The sequence below is a fragment of the Camelus ferus genome, chromosome 8, assembly GCF_009834535.1.
Source record: "Camelus ferus isolate YT-003-E chromosome 8, BCGSAC_Cfer_1.0, whole genome shotgun sequence".
NCBI lineage: Eukaryota > Metazoa > Chordata > Mammalia > Artiodactyla > Camelidae > Camelus > Camelus ferus.
The window spans coordinates 55,486,524-55,511,250 of NC_045703.1; the positions used below are offsets into that span (position 1 = coordinate 55,486,524).

General features: G+C 44.1%; 1 protein-coding gene and 1 long non-coding RNA gene across 7 annotated transcripts in view; one reads left to right on the forward strand and one right to left on the reverse strand.

Moving 5' to 3' along the window:
- Nucleotides 1-24,727, reverse strand: part of PLAGL1 (PLAG1 like zinc finger 1) — a 63,850-nt gene that overhangs the window by 3,768 nt on the left and 35,355 nt on the right. For 3 of the 6 annotated variants that reach the window (XM_014567518.2, XM_032485070.1, XM_032485069.1), the window contains 3 exons: nt 22,283-22,314; nt 17,831-17,900; nt 2,399-2,879 (listed from right to left, as the gene is read on the reverse strand). In XM_014567518.2, the coding sequence (XP_014423004.2) occupies nt 2,399-2,550 (152 nt within the window). In that variant the 5' untranslated portion in view covers nt 2,551-2,879; nt 17,831-17,900; nt 22,283-22,314. Of the gene's footprint in view, nt 1-2,398; nt 10,768-17,830; nt 17,901-22,282; nt 22,315-24,727 lie in introns of those variants that run through there. The other 3 variants (XM_032485073.1, XM_032485071.1, XM_032485072.1) reach the window with 3 other exon arrangements.
- On the forward strand, nt 755-23,710 carry LOC116665430. Its single transcript, XR_004322041.1, has 4 exons — nt 755-766; nt 4,060-4,064; nt 13,625-13,630; nt 23,497-23,710. It is a non-coding gene; the product is annotated as an uncharacterized LOC116665430 (long non-coding RNA).

The window sequence follows — 24,727 nt, forward strand, 5'->3', positions numbered from 1 at the left end:
TCCCAATCCAGCATGTGGTCATCTTATAGCTGAAATTACTTCCTCATCTTGTTTCCCTCCCTCAGCTTCTCTTCTTACCTCATGACCCAAGAAGCCACCAGTTTCAGTCTGGCCTATGGTCAGCACCAAATAACACCACCTTTGGGTGTCACCTGGACCATGTCAATGATCTGAGAATTTCTCTGGGGTAACTGCTGACAGGAAGACTCCCAACCAACCAGGGACTCTGTCTGCCTTGCCAAGTCATCTATTCCTGCCCTTTGCCGTCTCCATCTGACTGCTTTCATCGTTTGCTGCATTAGGTCCCATGTTCTCTTTCCTAGTTAAGCAAGTTGGTTATTTTCTTCTTCAATCTCTGCTTATAAAGTGGAGCTTAAGTTGCAACTGAGGGAAATGGATGGATGCTACCCTTTAAAAAAAAAAAACAAAAAAACCCAAAAAGACCCTAAAGCATCCTGCCACCTCACTCTTCTATTCTTTATCAGATCACTGCTTCAGGCCAGAGGCAAGAAACGGCTGCTGAGGCAGGGAAGGCGGTTCTTGCACAAAGTACACTGCTTCCCTTTTTTACCTCACTTCACACCCTTAGCTGAACAAGCTGCTTCCCTTGCTCAGAACCACCACCTCCTAAATATTGCTTAAGATACCATCTTCAGTGCGGTTTACCACAGTAATCCCACCTAATTCCTGCCATTCCAATAATCTGTTAGCTCCACTGTCTCTTCCAAGTATTCATCTCCTATATGTGTTTCAGTCTTTACCTACAGTTATAATATCCTCATTGTGGCTTAACTGCAGCTAACGCTGCTTTTGGTGTTCAAGCAAGGATAATTACTGTGTACACATAAGAACCTTGTTGCAAAACAGGAAGCCTTTGCAACAAAATTGGTGCACACAGTAGGCACTCAATACTTAACGTTTATGGCAACTTGAGATTGGCTGGTGTACAGGACACATTTGATTTTAAGCATTTATAGGCTTATTTTAAAAAATCACCTTATTATATTACATTTTCTATAACAGTGCTACTCTTAAGGGCCAGGAACATAACTTATCTCTCTCTCTCTCTCTCAAGTGCTTTCCTAAAGGGGCACTCCAGGATCTAATAATAATGTGGTTTGTGCTCATACCACTCAAATGGAAATTCTTGCTAAATTCTGACTCTCACCTATGCATTTATATGTAGTTTAAAAGTTAAAGTTTATTTCATGAAGACTAGAGGCAAGAGACGTATTTTCGGATGTCAAGTCTCAAAAGAGGCATGTATGATTGGGAGTTCTGTGCGTACAGCTCTAAGGGTACCACGTACACAGCACATGGCCTTCACTGTCAGAGTGTTGTGCAACTTACTGATTTTGAGTATACGTCGTCTTTTCTATGATATAAAAATTCTTTACAGGCAGAAGCTACATGTAATATTTATTTCCCTCATGGAAGTGAGTACCTCATAGGCACTCAAGAAATAACTCAGACTAAATGGACCTATCTCCTAAAAGAGTAGTTTTTATCCTTTGTCGTATCATGGATGCCTTTGAAAATCTGATTAAATGCTCATACTCAACATCTGTATACCCAACAGAATTCCACCTGTTAGGGTGGCTTTTAGACCCAAGTTGAAAAACTTGGGAAAGCTGGCACTCAGAGGTGATCCTTCCTCCACCCTGACTCTCAGGACCTGGACAAGCCCCCGATATACAATCCCTGGCCAATTACAGCAGACTGCACATCAGCCCACTTGCCTCTTCTCTCTTCTCCAAATTACTACCAGAGCCATCTTTCTAACATCCTACTCAAATCAGGTTTTTCAGTTCTTAGACTTACGAGAAAAAAACAAACCCTTTAGGGCAGTAGACAAGGCCTGTCTTGAGCCACTTCCGTCTTGCTTACATTTTGAGCCTCACCCCGTTCCTCTTCCAACACCACCCTCTGTCCACATGTGCTTTAAGGCCAAAGCTGAGGGCTTTCCCAGAACCTCCTCTCTGTCTGCCTCCCGTTCATTGTTTATGTCACAGCTAAAGATGGCACCTTTCTGAGCTGCCTCCCCAGGTCTCATCAGGCCGTGGAGAACAACTTCCTCCACCTGCCTAGCTCTGTCAGATTGCATCCTAATTGTGTTTGCATGACTATCTCCCCAGCCACGTGTCTTCTCATCTTTCTGTCCTTAGGCCTGGCTTAGTGTAGGAACACAAGAAGTACTTCTTGAAAAAGTGAACTGGACACTGCAGAGCACAACTGTCATACAGAAAGAACTAGAGTAATCACTGGGGATACAGCCTTAAAGGCAGGAAATGCCTCCACACTCTGCATCCCTTTCCCCTGGCAGTGTTTGCTCTGAGGGCTAGCAAAGCCTTTTAAAGGTATGTGTTAAAAAGGACATACCTTTTCTAAAGCCTCTCACCTCATTAATTTATATCTGGAAATGAAGGCTTTGCCACAGTCTGGCTGCAAGCACTTGTAGGGTCGCTCCCTGGAGTGGGAATAATTGTGGATAGTGAACTTCTCCAGGGTGAGGAACGTCTTGCCACATAATTGGCAGGGGTACGTGGCCATGGGCTTTGTCTCTCACACCTTCCTTTTCAGATGCGCTGACCAAATACTGTGCCATTTAAGTACAAATAGAAGGATGGTGCTGAGCACATCGGCAAAGCCACAGCAGCTGAACTCCAGGCCAGAGAGGAGGCAGCGTTGTGGTCCTGGACCTGGTTCTACCCAGACATGGGCCTCTCAGTTACCACTAGCTCTGCTTGCTGCTTCCCACATCCCAACTTCCATGCAGTCTCGGGCTGAGAGGGGAAAGTCTGAGGCACAGATGAGGTTCCAGGAGCAGAAAGGCAAACCGCATCACTAGCGCTGGGGCATGTCCTGGATCCCCGGGCTATCTGCGGAGAGAAGAGGAACAGTTTCTTGCTTTAGCCACTTGAAAACAGCGCTTTTCCTCCCCCCTACCAGTTCAGCATCAACGCGCTCCTTCACATGGCTCTAACGCAACACGACTCCCCATCCTCCCGGTGTGCTGTAAGAGGTCCTTCTGCATTCGGATCCACCTGTCTGTGCTTCTCCTGAGTGGCAGGAGTCAGGTGCACAGTGTTTTGATGGAGGACAAAGCACACTTTCCCTTATGACAGAGACACCTGTTTTCATGGACTCAGTATTATCTACTCTAAACCATGACTTCAGGTCTATGTGAGGTTCATTCTGCCAATTCAAAGAAAAAAAAAAAAAAAAAAAAAACTCCCCAGTGTGTTTGAGTGCTTTACTGGTACAGAAACAAAAACCATCCCTGCTTATTCAAACCACTCCTCTTCACTCATTGAAGGCAGAACATAAGCTGTTTATCACACCTGTTTAAACTTCCAGGGGATGAGATGAAATAATTTGTATACATCTAAGTTAATTTGTAAGGTCACCATGCAGAAGGACTCAAGTCTATGATGTAAACAGAGTGGGAATAAAACTGGTTTAATTCACTGATGTGGTGCCTTTGGAGGGGACACAAGAGATTCCCATGGAGGGAGACAGAAGTGACGGCTCAGACAAAGCTCAGGCTGCATTTAAATGTGCAGGCACCACCCTCGAGTAAATTGTTCTGCTCATCTTTCCCCCTTTTGTTTATGGGAACATTTCCTCATTCTCCAGCCCCACCCTGGGGGGCCAGCGACCTGCAGGACGGCCACTTCTAGGACACGAGCTTACTGCCTCAACCTCAACCTGACTCAAACCCCAGTTCTTAACTGCCCTCCAACCCAGGCAAAGTCACCCAAGTCCAGGCTCTTTTTCTACTAACAGACCAGTTTGTTTGGAAGCCTTAAGAGTCTGAGGCAGCAACATGGACAACAGAGAAAAGGCTGGCTGTCTAGAGTCCTGTGCTCTTCTAGAGAGAGTAATTTTCAGACAGTGGACGTTAACCTTTCAAGTGCCAATACTTAAAAAAAATTAGCGTACTCTATGCTTACATTAAACACACTGGAGTAGCTTTTGTACACAGGCCAGCCTCTGTGAACTTTGTCAAGTGAGCAGGGCACTCATGGTAACCTGACCAATCAGAGCAGGTCTTCAAAGCGTCGGTTCCCTGCAGCCATTCATTTATTGCCAAGTCGTTCAGAGCTGCTCTTTATTGTTAAAAAGTTAATTTTTACTTACCTTTTCAGTTACTTTCAGATCAGAAAGTTGGAGTCTAGCTAGATGAAATTTTATTATAATAATAGTTCAGGCACCTTTAAATGTATCAGGACACAGCACATGCACATAGACAAGCACACATTCCTTTTTTAAGGGGCAAAGATTGCAGGAAACTTCTTATGTTCCTCTTCAATTAGCTCAGATGTTTTTAGTGTCTGGTCAGAGTTCACACGGAGCCGGCCCCAGGCAGATACCCCTCACTGTCCTGCCCCACCTGCTTGGAACCTTCAGAGCTGACGTGCGCACTTTGACCTGAAGCTTCAAGCACTGATCCAAAGCCGGGGACATGGGTGTTCTCAGCCAACATCTTGGCACCAAACCTCCTTTCTGATGGCAGCATGCACAGACCTTATTCCTCTGTGACCAAGTATGACTTGAACTGAACCCTCGTCCTGGCTCTGTCCAAACCCCTCTCCCCCAACTCCTCGTTCCCTCGCCCTGTGCCAGTTCTCTCCCGAGGCTCGGCCTCGTTTGAGGCATCCCAACCACCCTGGCCACAAACGAAATAATTCCTTCCAGGAATTCTATCCCGTGTGGCCGAGTTTTTGCTGCCAGGTCTCATGATGTGTCCTACTTCTCATCCAGCCTAAGTCTGGCCGTAATACTGGCCCAGCTATAAAAGGCGGAGAATTTATCATCATCATTAAATGTACTCATTCACTTGAAGTTGCTGTGTTTTTTCCAGGTCTATTTAAAAAGATTAAAATGTGCACACAGTATGAAGTTTGAAATTCATCTTTTCCTTGTTCTCTTTAGAGCTGAACTCAAAAGAGCACTAGTCACTCAGGAGGAGGGAGGAGCTGGCCTGCTGGTGAGGACTATGTTTTTCTCACCGACACCAATCCCCTGCATAGACCCTTTAAATTCATTCTCCCCAGCTCTTGCTTTAGGAGAGATGACCAGCGTGCCCAACAGGACTCTCTGTGATGGAAATGGGTGGCTACTGAACACTCAAAACATGACACTGAGAAATGGACATTTTTACGTTATTTAACCTTAAAGAGCCACATGAGGCTAGTGGCTGCTGCACAGGAAGGTACAGGCGGAATCTTAGCTTCATGTCAAGAGAGGCAAGGCTCTGCTTTTCTTCAGACACAGCTATGCTGCTGAATGGCCTCAGGTGTTTCCCTGAAGCACAGGAGGTATTCACGTAGGTCCAGTCACTGGTTTCATGAATACAGTACTAAGGTTCCCTAGTTCAAATTCCAGCTTACCCACTGGTTAGCTATGTCCTGAGGTTCAGTTTCCTCATTTGTGGTATCTACCTGATGCGTGACAATGGGCTGACGGGGACAACCTACTGAAACAAGATGGAGTAGAAGGCACCCTGTTATCTAAAAACACATCACATGAATACATGGTAACGTCTATAAACATTGAGATTAAAAGTAGAAACCATCAGCTGCAAACTGGCACGTGGTTCTAACCACTCAGCAATGGAGATGATGGAAAAAAGACAGAGGTTCTCTCCTATGTATAATTCACCATCCATCACTCATAGTGGGAGGAGCCAGAAGTCTGGAGTATACACATGTTCACACACAGAGAAAGGACCCATGAGGCTGTAAGTAAAAATTAGCCCGCGTTCTTTGTTTCCCAACAGCTATCAACTTTGATTGATTACCAACACACCAAGAATACAAAGGGAAAACAAGATTTGTTCAGTTAAAGAAAAGAGTACCTGCCCTTTAGCACTGAATAGACTTTTCCCAGATCCCAGCCACTTTTCTAGACCCAGGAGTCCAACAGTCCATGTTTCATCATGATCTACATTTCCCTTGGGCCTTCAAAGATGGTGGGTGTATAATCAGGGAGTTTTAGACATGGTTATGTTGTGTTTAAGTGTGAGACAATTCCTCCACCTCTTTCCCCATTAAACTTCCAAACAACATCAACAACAAAACATTAAGTCACTTAAACATTTTTACACTTATTTAACTTACTGCATGAATGTCTCTGCCCAAGACTTTTATCTTTTTGAGTTTTAGGTCTCTGTGTTAAATATACCTAGTCTAGCACTAAGTGCAAAGCTGGTCCTCAAATGTTAAACTGAATTAACTTATGATAGTAAACATTCCTTAATTTCTTCAGGAAGGCTTTTTAAAAATGATGTTCAAATTCACAAACAGTTACATTTCATTCACCATAACGGTGTATTTCATTAATGTGGATCTTCAAACATAAATATTTGTACTGTTTTCATGATATAATCACAAACTTCTATAAACATGGTCTTTCCCAACAGATTATAAATTCACTTGTGGCTGAGGATCAAAGCCCAGCTATTTTTAAAAAATAAACCGTGTGGATGATACATCTCCCATCACCGTGTGCTTGACCAGTACTGGCTGGCCGCTGCTGATTCCAATCTTTGGTTGAAACCTGATGAGCTTTCTGGCCACATCCTTAAAACAGACTTGTGATTAACTTTCTATTATTTGGCAAACCGCCAACAATCCTAACCGAGACCTGACAAAGGGATGGCCCTGATGATAATCAGTCTGTTCTGTGACCTGACGTACAGATTGCATTCGAGTCTTAAATACGGTAATATTTCAACACCTGTCACCCTGGAAAGATAGTAAGTCTTCCCCCAAAACATCTCAGGACATAATTTTCAATCCCCTTGGTTCTAAAAATACTGAGTGAGTGATACAGATCTGCCAGTATGCCAAAGAAGGCTTGTGCCATCTGCTTCATTCTGTTCATGCTGATTATTTTGGGGATGAGAGAGGATCAGATTGGAATAAGAACATATATATATGGCAACAGCCAGGAAGGACTGTGTTCCCTGAGGGCTGGTGGTATACGTCGGTACAGGGAGAGGTCTGAGCACAAGTGCAGTGCCAGGACGTCCCCGGTGCTGCGTAACACAATCATCCAATGGGGGACAAATGTTTTACAACATTCTCAAAATAAACTATGACTTCTGGCTTCTATTTCCATTGTCCCCAGTGACACAATGCAAGGCCCATTTCTGAGAGGAAATTGAATTTCCATTTTTAGTCTTCCAACACGGATACTCTAAGTTCTTTTTTTGACTCCATTCATCACCACTCCTTGTGGATAAGAAGGTCCTCCAAACGTTTCTTTCTCTCTCATACTCCCCAAACCTGGGGTTTCTTTTATGTGTATGTGTTAAGGCCAATTTAAAAAGGGTCTCTAACAAGGTTGTTTTTTTTCATACTCACGAAATATGTAACAGCTAATCATGGAGCAGGGTAGGTGGAAATTCATTATTTGGCTCCAAGAGGCTTCTAGAGAGGGTGCTCCCTCAATATCTGAAGGACTCCAGTAGCAAGTCTCTATCATCAACGAAAAAAACTGTCCAGACACATTAGCAGGAGAAAGAAGGTACGCAGACCTCCAGGTGGGTGCTATTGCTTATTTTTTTATCATGCACACGCACTGTCAAGTTTCTTAGGTGTCGCATCTGGGCAGGCGTGACATCAGAAGAGTTGGAGCTCACTATGTGCCTACTCGGCAAAAGAGGTGCTCCTGCGGCTGGAGGGTGACAGACCAGATGGCTGTGGCTGGATTTGCAGCCTTAACTGAGAGCAGGAGTTCATAACTGGGGCGAAGGCAGAGCTTCCAGGGCCCATGGCTGTGAATTCTCTAAACTTCTATGCAAAATGAGGAGCCATGCGTACTGGAATTCTTATGAGGAGAGGGATCACAGCTTTCTTCAGACTCTCCGAGGGGCCCTAGATTTAAACAGGTTAAAGGACACTGACTCAGATGAAAAAAGAGAAAACCCCTCTCGGTGCTGCCCACTCGGGTTTACTCCTCACAAAATCACTGACATTTCCTGAGCCTTGAGCCATATATTTTGTGCCTCAATCACTGCATTTTATCAGGTTAAAGTAAAAAAGAAGGGTCTATAATACTGTTCTTTGGAAATTCAAGCAGTAAACAACTTGTACAAATTTCATTTCAAATAGGGGTACAGATGATCACTCAGTAGATCCTATCGTGTAAGGCAGGCCCGCCTTATGACTAGAGGGCAGACTGCCCTCAAAATCATAGGGACTCATTCGCCAGCATCTTTAAAAATCCTTCATTAAAGTGTGAGTGTGTGTCCTCAATAAAGTACTGATACTGTCATGAAAACCCCTAACACCTGAGCTGACACATCACTTGGAAGAAGGCTCTCGCCTACAACGAACTGTCAGGCTGGATCCACAATGCCTGTCACCCAGCCGTCTGCAGGCCCCTCTCCCGCGGCGGCCCAAAGGCACCCGAGGCCGCACATCCGTCTCCCTGCTATTTCCTTAATGCGCCACCTCCTCTAGCTCCTGTGTTTTCCACACGATGCACCTTCCAGGACTGTCCTGCCGCCCCTCGCCCACCTGGCCAGCTCCTACTTCTCCCTGTCTCTCCTGGGCAGAAGAGTGAGCTCCTTTCACACATGGTAAGATGGTCAGACAGGGAGACCACTGAGGAAGTGATCATAATAGTGCAGGTGAGACCCAGGGCCTTGGGCGAAGGTGGTGGGGTGAGGGGGTAGAAACACAGCACTGAAAACCATGGTTAAATCACAAAGAGAAAAATGTGTCTGGTGAGAAACTACCTCCACGAAAGGTCCTTCTGTGCTGCCTCCAGAACGATTTACTCAACACCTGACAGGTCCTCCTTAACACGTTTGAAACAACTCGCTCTGGCTCTCAGTGGAGGGAAGCACCGACTGACCCTGCCCCTCTCTTCTGCCCTGGGGGGCGCCCCGCCTCCCTGCCTGCTGAGCAATCAGGTTTGCTGCCTACTGACTCTTGACTGTCATCTCGAGAGACTTAATTTTGCTAACCCAGTAATTAAGCTCTTATTTTCTTAGAAACGACGCCTAAAATAAGCAAGAAAGCCAAAATGAATTGTTTAATATTCAGAGAGAAAATTAATGAGAAAACTGTCCAGCTGATTATACCACAGCTTTAGAAAATCAAATCTATGCACTAGACTTAGAAAATCTGACAAAGGACAGGGTGCTAACCATCTATTCACAAACAGCATGAGTAATATCTAGTTAAAGATGATGAACTGAATAAAAGTACACAGCTCCAATCTCTCCTGAACTCTGCTAACACAATATTAATGAGATTTTTCAAAAACACAGCCTAGGGTAACAGGGAAGGAGAAAACAGCGACAAAGCTTTGGGAGCTGGAAAGCAGGTAAACACGCAGCAAGTGACCTTGGAGTCCTGAGGACGCTGGATTCCAGGTCAGTAACTAGAAACCACGGAGCAACCTGATGTACCCTGCGGAACCCATCAAAAGTCTAAACTTCTGCACTAGGTACTTCTGGAAGTGGGGATGAAAGAGGGTATAGAAACAGGAAGAGTGGCTTCAAGTCTGTCAGCGCATTCATCACTCTGACCCCCGCTGACAGGGGGTGTGAGGAGGGGGTACCTCGCCGAAGCAGGGGGAATCAAGTGGAAGCCTGCACACTCCCCCTATTCGGCCAGGAGAACAATGGCAACCAGGCCCATTATACTCTCCAGGGCAGGAGACTGAAGGAGTCCTCCCTGGGAAAGCTGGCCAGCCCAAGAGAAAAGAGCTAACGACAAGGACAAATGGCAGTCCTGAAGGGTTTACCCATATTTCCCTACAGCGAAGCCCCTGCTGACAGGCCCTCAATAAGTATACAAAGCTTCCATCAGCTTTTTGACGGCTCCACTCATAAGTCAGTAAGCAGCGAGGATCACCAGAAATCAGAAGCAAGCATCTAATAGGAAAAAAACAACACAGAACAAATAGAGAAAAAGCAGTGAGGATAAAGAAGAAGTAAAAAAAGATTGTGAGGGAAAAAAAAAACCTTCAAAAACAACTATCATTAATATCCTAGCAAGAATCGAGACATCCCTAAGAGAACAGGATTTTTAAAACAGAAAACAACAACAACAAAGACAGTGGCAGGTACAGGACCCCAGGGGCAGGCACTTGCTGGGGAAGCATCTAGGAATCTACAGTTCTAATAAACTCTCTTGGTGATGCTTTGGCAGCTTTACGTCTGCCAATGTGGCTTCTTTTGAAGGGACCTGCTATTTTTACATCTTTGCTAGTCCTAATGCTCACTAGTGATTAGCATCATGAAGCAACCTTTCACAGCACAGCTAATACAACCCAGAGACTAATTAACAGTAAAATCATTCATAGGTTAAGTGGTTAAAATGTGCGTCATTAGACTAAGAAGCAGGAAAGCAGACAACTTTAAAGCTATGAAAGTTTACTATCTTCATCATATGAAAAAGGTTATCACTGCTTCTTGTTAAATATTTGTACTAGAATTTGTGAACCATACAATAAAGCAATAAAAAGAAATGAAAGACATAAAATTGGAATGGAATAAATCTTTCATCATTTACAGAGGTTATCTACATTGAAATCTCCAAAGAATCCACACATAGAATATTAGAATTAGAAAGTTTGGCAAGGTGTTATAAAAGTTAACATACAAAATCAACTGCATTTCTAAATGCCAGCAAACAGAAGTATAGCTTAAAATTAGCCACAAAGTAAAGATATCTAAGAATAAATCTAACCACAGACACATAAGATATTTATGGAGAAATTATAGAACTGTACTGAAAGACATAAAAAAACCTGAATAAATGGAGAAATATACCATGTTCATGAATAGGGAACTAGAGACAGAAAGAATTATTGTAATATTGTCAGTTCTCTCCATCTTAGTATACTGATTCAATAAATTCCTAATAAAAATCCACAAGGTTCTTTGTTACAACTTGACAAGATCATTCTAAATTTTATATGGAAAAGTCAAGAATAGCTAAGACTTTCCCAGTTCTACTGGATCACTTTCATCATCATACAGAATATGCTTTCTCCCAAAGAAGAAAAAGTGAAAGATAACAAATAAAAGATATTTTTAAAAAGCTATAGTAATTAAGGCAGTATGATACAGGCACATGATTAGACAAGTGGACCAATGGAGTAGAATGAATAGCCGAGAAACAGACCCACTTTTGTATGGAAACTTAACATATGACAGGGCTGGAACGGCTGGAAAGGATGGATTACTCAATAACTGGTTATCCAAATGAAAAATAAGAAAACTGGGTTCCTACCATACATCATATACAAAATTAATTCCAGACAGATTACAGGCTTAATGTTTAAAACAAAACTTTAAACATTTAGGCAAGAACAAAAAAATAAGAAGGCACTTCACAGAAGAGGAAGCTCAAATAGCCAACAAACAAATGAAAATGTGCACAGTTTTATCCAGGTTAGATCTCTTGGTCCATCATTAAAATCACTTCCCTTGTATTTTTTACTGTGAGTCTTCCCTCTTCCTTGTACCCTACTGGCAAAATTTCAATCGTGGTTAATTTATGTACTGCCTGACCAACCCCAGCCCTACCCCTGGCTCTCCTTATGCCTCCTTTCCCTCCTTTTTTTTTTTTTCTCTTGTGTCATGCACTCATCACATCTGCCATATTCTGTTTTATTTCTTAACAACCTCCCATCCACACAAACACACATAGTGGAATGAAATTATATTTTAAAACCAATCGGATTGGCAAAAATTAGAAAGCTAGGCAAGATCAAGTAATGCCTGGTGAAAGGAAAACAGGAAAAACCAAGTAATGCCCAGTGGAATGGAGAGAGGTAATACACAAGACTGGAGTCAGGACATGTGCATTCTAAGATGCTCTTCCATTAAGATATGATACAATTAAATTGCTCTATAAAGACTTGTGCATAAAAAAAAGTGAAAATAATCATTGAACCTCAAGGTGACAATGAAATATGGTTGTCAAAGGAATAATTACCTCTTGCTTGGGAGATCAAGAGAGGTTTCATGGAGTAGCCAAAGTTAAAGCTAAGCCTGCAAGTTCACCCAGTGTTCAAGAGGAGATGATCTATTTCAGGCCAAGGGAATTAATCAACACAAGGTACTTGAAAATAAGTATTTAAGTGCGACTGAATATGGACGTAAACCTGGGGGCACCATGGACAAACAGGCTGTAGAGACGGGCAGAGACCAAACTGTGAAGTGTCAGTGATGCATTGCTCTGCTGTACTAGGAGGTGGGCTTTTCTGCTGTCCTATTTTCACAGGCTGATTAACCTATTTAGTCAAGGGCAGCCACCAACTCCGGGGTTGATGGGGAGGGAGAGTAGGGGAGGTGGGGAGAGAGGTGGGAAAACACCACAAAACACTGTCTCAACAGGAACAGGAGGAAGCGACAGAAAAGGCGTAAGTACAGGAATCTAAGCCTCAAAGAGCCACAGAAGACCGAGAGGAGCCAAACTATAAGGGGCAGGGACGACCCAGGACTGGTGGCCAGGGAGCCAGGCAACAGGAATCCACTACAGAGTCCTCCCTTATCCATGGGGGTATGTTCCAAGACCCCCAGTGGATGCCCGAAACCACAGACATTACCAAACCCTATGTATACTATGGTTTTTTCCTATACATGTAGACCTATGATAAAGGTTAATTTTTAAATTAGGCATAGCCAGAGATCAACAACAACAATAAAAAAAATAGAACAATTATAACAATACACTGTAATAAAAGTTATGTGAATGTGGTGTCTCCCTCAAAATATCTGATGGTACAAATTTAATGCCTTTTCCGCCATAAGCGCCATCACACATTGTGGCCATAAGGTTTGTGGTTTGAAGTGCGTGACAGCAAAACTAGCACAAATTTCTTTTTTCTTCTTCACAATTTCACTGATAGAAGATTCATTCTTACTGTAGATCTTAGCAACCTCAGCATACAATTTTACTCTTTAAGTTGGTAAGTTTCATCTTTTGACTTAAAGGAAACACTTTATGGCTTCTCTCTGGCACATCTGAGTTGCCAGCATCACTACTCTTGCACTGACTAAGTAGAATAAGGGCTACTTGAACACATGCACTGTGATACTGACAGTCGATCTGACAACTGAGCCGGCTACTCAGTGACCAGCAGGCAGGATATGCCAGATGAAGAGATGGTTGTCATCCCTTGTGGGATGAGGCAGGCCACCACAAGACTTCCTCACGCTACTCAGAATGGTGTGCAATTTAAAATTTATGAATTGTTTATTTCTGGAATTGTCAATTTAATATTTTCAGACTGAGGCTGACTGTGGGTAACTCAAACCACGGAAACAAATCTCAGATAAGGGGGAACTACCATAGTAAGATTACAACTTAGGAAAGGTTAGAGGAGAGAGAAGACGGTGACGGCAGACAGGGAAAGAAAGGTCAAGTCCTAGAAGAAAAATCCAGCAAAACACAAGTTTGCAGTTCAGTTTTAGATGTGTTGAGTTTAATGGTGCCTAGTGGGCATCTGGGGCAGCAAGGAGCCCTACAGCACAGGTGAGGAGCTGAGGTGGTCTTCCAGACCAAAGAACAGTGAACAGTGCTCTTGGCTTCTGGGAAATGGATACCATTCTGAATCTGGCTTCTATAAATGATTTATAAATTACTCTGAGCTCTTCGTGGGTGGCCTCAGATGGTCAGCTCACACGATCAACCCTGATCACCAATGTCTGCCCTCCCCAGCGTGGTGTGGTGCAGTGGAGTGTCCTGGGGGTGAGGGTGGATTTGTCTTCTTCACGGCAGGCTGCAGGTAGACTGATCCTCCCCTAGGATACCCATTCTGCATGGTGGAGACGGATGGAGGAAGGTTTGTGGGGACATGTAATTCTCGGAGGTTCCAAGGACAGAAGCAACCTTCTGCCTCTAAACTCCCTTTGTTCCTCTTAGGTAGTGACAAGTCTATGATGCTAAAAATAAGCAAAATGAAAATTAAGTTTGCATTAAAAAAAAAACTTGATAAGATGTTCCAAAATAATTTATAGATGGTGATAGTACAAATACAAGACCCTAGAGCTCCCAAATCCTGTTTGGTTACTCGCTCTACTAGAAGAACGTGGGCTTTTCTTTACTTTAACAGATGGGAGCTTTTTGTTGTTACAGTGTGTTTAGCAGATTAAAGACAATATGTAACTGATTTTGTCAAGACTAGCCACTCCAGGTCTACAGGGAGGTGGGTGAGGGAGGTAGGGAGAAAGAGGCAGCAGCAGAGAGAATGCCCATAAAATTCTGTCCTGAGCAGGATGGGGGGAAGCCCTAAGAAGCCACGGACAAGACAGAAGGCCAGGAATATAAGCTTCAATGAGCCACAGAAACTAGAGAAATCAAACTGCCAAGGGCAAAAGAGGACCACTGACCAGGAACCAGGCTCCATCACCACGGAGGTATTGTCTGAAATCTGCCTGTAAGCACACCCCTCCCTCCTGCACCTGCAGGCGCGGAAGTGGGAGGCGGAGCTTACGCCGCTCAGGACACCCCAGAGTCAAAGTGCCCCTCCGATAGGTCACTCGGCACGATGTCCACCAGGCAGAGGGGAGGGAAGGGAACACCTTCACAGCTCCTTAAATCCTCTACACGCCTTCAAGTCTCCCCACCACACACACTGCGTCTGTAAATGTTAATGTTTAGGAAGAGATTGACAAAATGTCTACAAGCAAGCCAAATAGGTATGTGTACCCAGAGAGGCAAGTGTGAGGTCCAGGATTGGTTCCCAAGCCGAGACGGGACAGAATGTTTCAAGAAGACTATTAATGAACTCTAGGTAGCGTGCTGGGGGGAAGGGTGGAGCGCGGACCTGAAATCCAGACAAGAGCCTCTGGTATTAGGAGAAGATTTTCTAGTCATTAAAGTCAGAGTCGGGGACTACTCCTTTGTGACAGCTGGAAATATATCCCCCTCCTGCCTCCCAACAAATCCTCCTCTACTGGCCTTTACGCCCTTTAGGGTGTGTTTCTATAGCTGACAGCGGTGATCTCTTTTCCTTGGACTCTGAGAGCAGAGCACAGAGGAACCAAAACTTACCTAATTATTGGCAGGGCCTATTGTCCTAATACGGTTACCATTCTAGGGGAAAGAAAAGCCTGATTCCTTCCCAGGAAGCGTGTGAGGGTAAAGGCTCACACTGAGAAAAGAAATAAGAAAAGCTGACTAGTCACGTGGACCACGGGAAGCCAGATTCATGAGTTAAAATCTCTTGACAGAACTTTACAAGTTATGTGAGATTGGGAGATAATGCTCAAGACTTGGGTGGACTGTTTCATCCTAAAACAACCATTTCTCAAAATAAACAGAAAAAGGGCTGAAAGTACAGACAACAATACGTCAGCAAAGGATCTTGGGGTTTACGGGCAGAATTAGAGATGACTTTTTTGTTTGTTTGTTTTTCCTCTTTGAATATCTGTACTTTCTAAATTTTTATAATGACTACTTGGGCTGGGTTTAGGAGTGAACCAGGAGGTCTAGTTTAGGCAGATGGAAGACCATATAAAAGCACAGAGGCACAGAGCAGCACAGGGCAGGGTGGTCATGTGTTTTAGTCTGGCTGTAAGGCAGTTGTGAGCCTAAGGGAAGTAGCAGGAGACGGGCCAGCAAAGGAGGCGGTGCCCTGAACACAAGGGATCGGAGCACCAGGCAGAGGAATCTGGGGTTATCCTGTAAAGAACTGGGAGCCAGTGAAAGTGAAGACGATCCACTGACTGCTTTACACACAAAACACTTGTAAGTAACCACTTACCCCTCCGCCATGGATAACTTCGTTACCCCGAGGGAACAGCAGACTTAAAAGTCCTGTTCTGAAACTCCAAATAGTTTTTCTTTTTCTCCTCCAAGGAGAGCCTGAGACCTAATCTGATTAACTGAATGGACACAAACGTAATTGGCAGTTTTAAAAGACCATTTACACTATTTTTTTTCAAGTTTTTTTTTCAATGGAGGAACATCCAGTACTTGCTTTATTATAAACTGCACATAGGAGAGAAAAGTGAAATTGTTGCATCCATTCCAATGCTCACTCCCCTTCCTCCAGAAGCAGTGGCCTGACCACCTCTGAGCCACATGCCTTATTTAATGGACAAAATTACTACACAAGGCTTGAGTGAGAATTTCCTCTTTGCCTTTCCATGTCATGTGCAATAAATTCAAGTGATGTCCAGCAATCTGGTCACGCAGAAATACTTGGCTTGACATATAAAAATATTTATCACTGGCTCTTTAAGATGACCCCAGTTTTTAATTTATTCTTTGTAAGAGGACATTTCATCACGTCTCCATGTTAAAGGGAAACTTTTCCAAGTTACTGCATTGGCTTCTCAAGGGGAGAAAGGAATGTCGAGGAAATGGGGGAGAAAGCTTAAAAAAGGGAGGACTGCTAGCAAGCAGGGCCTCCTCTCCTTTTCACCTTGAGTCTTTTCTCTCCCCCATTCACAGCTTTAGGTCCTTTGTTTGTTTAACAAACCATTACAATCATACCCAGTTCAATGGGGAGGAATGTGAACCTCCCTAAGTAGCTGTCCTCGCCGTCCACATGTGTGGTCCCTCCCGCAGCCCCTGCGAAGGCCGCTTCAATGTGCGGCTCTGTGCTCCTGTCGCCCCGGAGGCCAGGCACCTTGCTTACAATGAGCCCCCATCTCCCGCCGCTGCATGCTTGCTGCTCCTTCCCAGTAGCCTATAGAGATGTGTTCACGTAGCTCTTCCTTCCCTGCCTGCCTTGCGACCGACCGATGGTCCTGTCCATCCTGCCTGGGCCTGTCCTGCTCAGCGCCGGAGACAGACACGGCCTGGTGTGTTGGCCACCCCCTACCTGTCTGCAGCCTGCAGCCTCACCACCCGGCACCTGGCAGGCCCCGTCCAGCACCTTACTGGTTATCAGTCACACGGCAAACAGAGGACACAATGGCAAGAGCCTCCTCCCCCACCGAAGTGGGGCTGCTAGTGCCCTTCTCAGCTCCCGGCAGTCAGGCTGGCCTCGCTGGGGTGAACGTCAACTTCTTGGCCAATAACTCAAAATGTTATTTAGTAAGAATATTCTATTTCAAACAGAACCAAAAGGACATTTAGTTAAACAATGTGATGTTTCAGTTGAACTCCTAAAGCCCCCTCCTGCTATTCTGTCTGCTGGTGTCCATCTGGCAGTCCTGTGAGATGGGCTAGAAAGGCCTCTTTATCCCCCTCTAACAGATGAGGAAACTGAGGTTCACAGACTTAAGTTCTTTGCCCAGAGTCACTGATTAATAAAAAGATACTGCAAGTAACGCACTGCGCTAACTAAGCAAAGTGCTGAACGCCCAGTGAGTGCCCCAAGAGTGTCAGTTTGCATTAATATCACGACTGATGACAACCACAGTGATAGAGGCCAAACGGGGGTGTTCTGAGCTGAGTCGACTGCTCTCCACTGCCACCTTGCCATCCCCTGGCTAAGCCATCTACTCGAGCGGCGGGCTTGGCGGTAGCTTGACTGCAGTATTCCCAGACAAAGCCCCGGAAGCTGTAGCTGGACGCCCTAGTGCCACCGGTACGTGACCAGCATCTGCCTCGGGATTATCAGTCAACAACTTACACAAAGGGAAGGCAGCCTTACACATCTTCTTACGTATACAAGTTAGGAGCGTAGATAGGGTAGCTTTAAAGCTTTTGAACTGATGGGGTTGTCAGCAGAAAATTTTGCAGTTTGAGGGGGGAAATGTATTTATTCTCCACCAGAGCCTTTTTGAAGTACCTGGAACCTCCTGCATGTCCTTGACTTATTTTACTCTGTGTTTCCAAGCAGTTACTAATAAATATGCTGAGAGAGAAATAACTTTTAAAAGCTATCACTGCTTGCGTACCTTCTCGGGACCAGGAAACGTCAGCTCCGAGGCCGTCAGGGAGTCCCCTCAGAAGTCTGAGGCTTCAAACCTGTAGGAAGAGAGCTCGCACACCTTCAGTGACTGAAGCTCGAAAAACATCCCCCCATTAGGCTGCAACTTGAGCTTGCTGACTTCAAGAGCACACGTACACACAACTGCTAACGTGTAGAGAAGATTTTCTACTGCTTTGTAGGAATTTTAATACATGATAAAATTTAAATTCCTAGAGTATAATAATACCTCAATAGACCCACCACCCTTAATTTTAAAACGTCTCAGATAACCTATACGGCAAAAATCTTAAACATGTAGGTCATCTGATATGTTCAAAAGGTGTGCTAAAGTTCATAATGTTGTAACTTAAAAGATGTTCAATATCTCATGTCATCTTGCCCAAGAAGATCTTTAAGTATTTGTATTACATCTTTGGTCCTGCTTGCAACTGGATTAGAAAAACCCTGAAGTTTCCCCCTGCTTTCTGCAAGTAGAAAAAAAAAACACATAAAATTGCTTACATAAAATATTCAAAATAGCACTCAGAGGAAATGGCATTTCTTAAACCAACAGTATTAGAATACCATAAAACAGGTATGCAAATCTATGCAATAACAGAACCTAAAACAAATTACGAACTGAAATAAGTCAGCAATAACCAGTAGGCATCCATTTTCAACGAAAGCTTCATATAAAAAGCTTCATATCTTCACAGAGATTTATCAAATGTGCAGGGTGAAAAGGCTGAAGTCTCCAATTTGCATACACAATTCAGTGGTTACCAACCTGGCTATGCATTAGAATTACCAGGGCAAAATCTTTTAAAAATACAGATTCCTAGGCTACAGCACAAACTGACACAGCTGACACAGCACCACTGGGGCCCTGGGAACTGATGCTTCACTACGTCTTCAGGAGTGTCTGCAGCCAGCTTCACACCACTTATCCCCGGTGAGCCTTTGGAAACTGCTATCTCAGTGCACCAGTTAATTATACAAGCTGGCTTCTTCCAACTAAGACTATTCCAACCCGTCAATCCTCTTAGGGGGAAAGCTTTTTGGGATTTTCTTCACCAGTACAAAGGTGAATCCATTATGTAACAAAGCCAATTATATCTCACCTAAGTAATTTATTCACTCGATTGCCTGTTTTCGTCTCTTAATTTGATCGAAAAGACTATGTCCGTTTACTTTGAATAACATCTTTTTAAGTTAAAAACAGAAAATTAAAGCCATTTTCAGACAACTAAAGTTTAAAAATAACCCGCCACAATTCAGGGAAAAAACTGCAGGTGAGTTGTTCTTTGAATCATCCAGAGTATTTGTTTTAAATGTATCCCTCGCTTTGCATGTATGAATACTTCACAAATCATCTCCATGGTCCATCTCTCTTCTCAAAATATTCAACATTTATTGTGGTGGTTTAATTGGGTGGTCTCCAAAGACCTGTATTAACTTTTTTAAGAGCTTTAAAAAACATTAAAGCAAGAGAGTAAAATTCTCCTGGATGATTCCTCCTTTGCTCCTGCCCATCCCACCAGTGGACAATACCGATTTATGAATTCACAGAGGCGGGGGCTGTCTTCTGCTTCACTAGAAAGGGCGCACATGACATGAAGTACGCAAACCAGGCAGCGGAGTAGCTTAGCTTCATTGTCAGAATATTCAAATTATCACTAAGAGAAAGCGATTCCTTTCTGAATTCAACAATACTCCTTGGCCTCCAAGGGCTCACACAGGAGCTTATTCTTAAGCCGTTCAATGTAAGCAGCAGTAGTGAAAGCGGAGAACTCTGGCAGAGAGGAGATCAAGTCCCTCAGCCTTTCCCACCTGCCATCTCAGCACCAGTCTAACGCTTAAATAGTTAACAATGCAACAGAGAACCTGAAAGCCTGCGTGGCCCCGGGGGAAGCATCATGTGCAGGATATAACAATTTAATAAAGCAGAGCAGAGACAGTTAGGAAAAATAACACATCTACGTTTGACAGGATGCTCCTTGCAGGCTGTTTTTCAGGGCAGAATTTAGACTTCAAAATTCAGAGGAAAAGGTTTTAATATGTATATTCTATTTTTTTAGGTATATGGTAAAAAAAAAAAAATGACCCTATAGCATAAAACATTTCTAAATCCACGTTTCAGAGCTCAGACTAGCAAAAAAAAATCACATTTTTCTAGGAACAGGGACCAGCACACAGTAAACAGATCAGTTATAGTTAACTGTCTTAAATAAAGGGGAGATATTTGGGAGGAAGCAATTTGTTTATTCAGTGATGACAAAAACTGAAGTTTCCGGAGTCCAGAGCAGTAAGATTTCTAGAACACATTTCTGCTGTCACAGTCTGTTTTTCTAGGCATTAGCTTCTGAGAGCAGTGTTTGAGATCACGTCTTTTTCTCTGTTAATGAACTGGTTTAGCTGCCTGCTGAGCGTTCACTGAAACCCGAATTGAACAAAGGGATTTCCCTCCAGTTTCAGCTCACTCGCTTCGAGCTACTCCTGATTTTGCTTAAGTAAATTCTTCAAACTGACTTTTTTATTTCTAATGATTTGAGTGAGAAAGAACTGAACCCTTGACTCCAGAAGGCTGGCTGGCCTCAGCTTTTGGCGCAAGAATCATCTAGGTTGCGGATGTGCAGGGCCTGTTTTTGAAAGGCCTCTCAGATAAGTTTTTAAAAAAATTTCTAAAGATTATAATTCCAGATGGAAAGGAGCCCACCCGATTTGGTAGGCTGCAGACAACTAAATCTTACTTCAGTGTGCTGGGTCACGAAGGCTGAGATTACACCTCCGGAGTGGAGGCCATATCTGGGATGTCCGCCTTCATCTCACAGCAACAGAGTGGTTCTGAAGACGACGCCGAGGGGCATGTTGTAAAAGGGTGGCTCGGAGTTTGAACAGATCTGTGGGCCTGGTACCTGGCCCTCAGCCTTCTCACCAAGTTGCTGAGGGACTTCAGTCCCCATCCAAGGCTTCAACTACTTCTTGGGGTTTCACAGGCTTCCTAAATCTCCCATCTTCAATCCTGAACTTTCTTTCAAATTCCAGACACTCCTGCAGCTCTCAGCTTAGATATCCATCAGTGCCCCTGAAGGTCACCTGTTCTAAAGCAGGGGCTCCACATGGCTAACCCACCAGGCTAGCTCCTCCAGCATGGCCAATGTTAGTCAGGGGCACCCCTATGTAACAACAGCTACCATTTACTGAATGCTCACCAGGTCACGACCACTGTTTTAGTCACTTTACTTAATGCTCCAACCAACCACATGAGTGGGAAGCATTAACCCCATCTTACTTTTGGGGAAACTGAGGCTTCAAAGTGATGCTCATTTGTCCAAGCTCACACAAACAGCAAGCAGCTGAGCTGGGCTTTGCATCCAGAGTGTGGGATTTGAAAGTCCACATTATTAATAGGTCAGTCACTTCACCATGTCACTTCCCATCTGCTCCAAAGTCAGAAGCTCTGGAGGCAGACTAACGTTTTCTCACTGACTAAGCTATACAGATTCTTCGCACTTATTGTCTCTCAAATCTGTTTCCTTCTCTTCATTTCCATAGTTACCAGTGTTTGGGTGATGTTTTGCCTTCAGTACGGCCTCCAAACCAGTGCAGCAGGAAAACTCTGGAATTTTACTCTGTTTGTCCTCTCAACAGTTTTCCTTTCTAGCTCATTTAAAACAGGTGCAGGCTTTGTCACTCCTTGTATTTTAGCCCAGATGACGGCAGAAGCAGCCTGTCTTTGTTAATATCTAAGCCCAAAGAGAAGATTCCGCCCAACTTTGGGGTCAGGAGAAGGAGAGGGCAGATGGGAGGGCAAGAGAAAGACACTCTCCCTCCACACCCAGCCTCTGGGGCTAGAAAGGAAAAGGCGACCTGTCAGCTCCCAGCAAGGGGGCCCTTGCACAGCTCTGTCCCCAAGGAGGGAAGAACCCTCTAGAGGACAGCAGCGGGTGTGCTCCGGGAGGCAGGCCTGGGGCAAGAGCCACAGAGCTTCAAGAGACCATTATCCAGCTATGGTGACAGACCAAAGGCAGGCGGCCCAGCCCTCACCTGCCAGGGGCCATGGGAACCTCCAGGTCTAGGACACACCCCATGAGGGAGAGAGGGAGATACTGCAAAGTGACGGTGGTGAAATTTCTCTCTCAGGTGATGGGATGGGGAATACAATACTCGACACCGTGGGGCGGGTTTCCGACTTTCGAGGGGCATCTGAGTAAGGTGCAAAGAATCTCAGACTCGTGCGCCTTTGTGCTATGGACTAGTTTCAACCGCTACAGCAAGAGCCAGGTTATTTTTCAAAAACGCCACCTCCCTGTTGCAGAGAGGAGCTCGGACTCTGCAGAGACGCTGGGGACCTGGCGGCAGTCCTGAGCTTTAGAACCCCAGGGGCAGACAGAGAAGGAAGGAAGGAAGCAAGCGCAGATGTTAAGAGTTTACTCACAAGATTAACTCCTCTGATTCCTCTGCAAATACCTAGAAAGGGAGAGGCAGAGAAAGTTATCTTTAAGGCCTTTATCTTAAACTCTGAATTGCTTAAAAAACAAAGGAAAAAACGGAATTTTACTAGCAAAAGGAAAGAGAGGCCAGTGCAGCTAGAATCTGGAGGCATGGGAAACCCTTGCTTCTGAGCCTGGACGTGCCTCCCAGACCAGCACAGAGGGATGGGGTGAAACTGTTGATTTCCATAAGATGGAAATGAGAGTGTGCTGGAAACTGGGGTGGCGTCAGGGAAGGGAGAGATCGACCCAAGGAGAAAGAATATAAATGTAACAAATTTGTTGATCCAAAGATGTTGCAATAATGGTAGGTACTTGTGGCACCACATGTCTACAGGGATTTGGGCTGTGAGGTCAGTCACGTCCTGAAAACAAATTCCATTTAAATTCTGTGGCTGAATATCTGAGACTTTGGATGAGGCTTATGAAGACCCTGATGAAAACCAGGGAGGATTCTTGATAAGCCAAGATATATCAGCCAGTATGCAGAGATTAGAACAGAGAGCTCTGGCCAGAAGAATTTCAGATGGACAACAATCAACAACTAGGGAAACCCATTTTCCTGCTGCACAGGCACCCACTAAGCCTCCGCGGCATGTGGGGTGCATCCGGGGGACGATGGACTTGGGAGAGGAGGAACTGCCTGGGGAGCAAGTGCCCCATCACAGGGGCAGAGCGTGCCAAGACAGCATCTCCTCTGTGCTTTGGTTATTTGGCTAAACGGTACCCAAGAAGAGAACCCACAGACAGGGAACTTGGAAGCTAGGGTATGTTGAGCAATGTGGGGCCCAAAACCCTGGCGGGGGTGGGGGTACGCTGGGGAACAGAGACCAGCCCAACTCTATTGGCCAAGACTCAATTTTCACGTAGCTTCCTTTAAACGTACTACCAGCCCGGTAAGTAAAGAGTCTGCCAGTAAAGGGACATTTCTACACACTGGAGAGCAAGAGCCATACTGGCTTCTCAGCCTCCCTGTTCTCAGACTGGCTCCCCTTCATCCCCTCATTCTAATCACAATGCTGCTGTCAGAGCGATTCTTCTAACATGCAAATATGCTCCCGTCACTTGGCTGCTTAGAATTCTTCAATGGTCCCATTAATTTCTGTCAGTTGCAACCAAGAGTCCTGACTGATCCACTGAAAGTTTTTAATCAGGGGAGCAATATGCTCAGGCTTGTGCTATAGAAAGAGACCTCAGACAGCAGACAGACAGATTTGTGCTCCTGCATTTATTCATTCCATACATTAAAATTAGGAAAATAGGGATTCCTTGGGCAAAAACCCCACATTTTTAAAAAAAACTGTGCACAAAGAGAATAACTGCAATAACTGAACACTGAAGTTTCTCTGTAAAATGAAGTGTTCACAGGGGGCTCTAAGTCTCCCTAAATCAGAACTAGCAACACTCGTATGTACTTTGAGGTGAATATACAGGGCAAATGGGAATCATTTTAGGGGAACAACAAAAAATGATGATCACCCTAATGTGGTTCTGATTTACATGTTGATTGTTATGTGTCTGTTTTATGAATCACTTTTAATTCCTGTGCTCAAACTAAAAGGAAAAAATTACCTTGCTAAATGCCACATAATGGATCAATTAAGTTATTCCCCAAATAGAGTACACTTACTTATAGTATAAACATGCATAACTCCTAGCATTATTTTAAACACATTGATAGAGAAATGTGCTTTATTTGCTAATAGTAACAATAATATTTAGCACTTTCCTATATTATGACCTCCAACTCCCTTCATTCCACAACTGCCTTCATTTCAACTTTTTGTTTGTCTAGGGAGTCAGGAAGTTAAAAAAAAATTAACGATATTTCTTGATAGTAACTTTTCTTAAGTAAAAGTGGTATGATCATGTGTTTTACTCTCCCTTCTTTTTGTTTTACTAGAAGCATACTATACTTAATCCGAGGCTAGGTTCCTACAGTTAATTAAAAAATGTTAGCCAAATGATGGTCTTCTGTTAGATACAGTGGAAGAAAGATGGGTTGGTAGAGTGGAAAGAGTCCTGGCTTCGGAGTCAGATGACTCTAGGTCTGAACACCGAATCCGCTACTTGCCAGGGATGTAACCTTAGGTAAGTTCCCTAACTCCTCCTCATGCTGACATCCCTCTACCTGGCCGAGCTGTTATAAAATTATGCATCACACACACATACATACGGAGGCACAATGACTCAGGCAGAGTCTGAAGTTTACGTACAAAGTAGATGTGGTCTGTTAATAAGTATCAAGGATGATTTTACATACTGGGTAAGCTCACTATTAGGAAATATTAATTACCTGTTTCAGAATACAATACATATAACAGAAAGAGTATAAATTACTGATTGACTTCAATAATCTTTCTTTTGGATCATCATGACACAATTCCGTT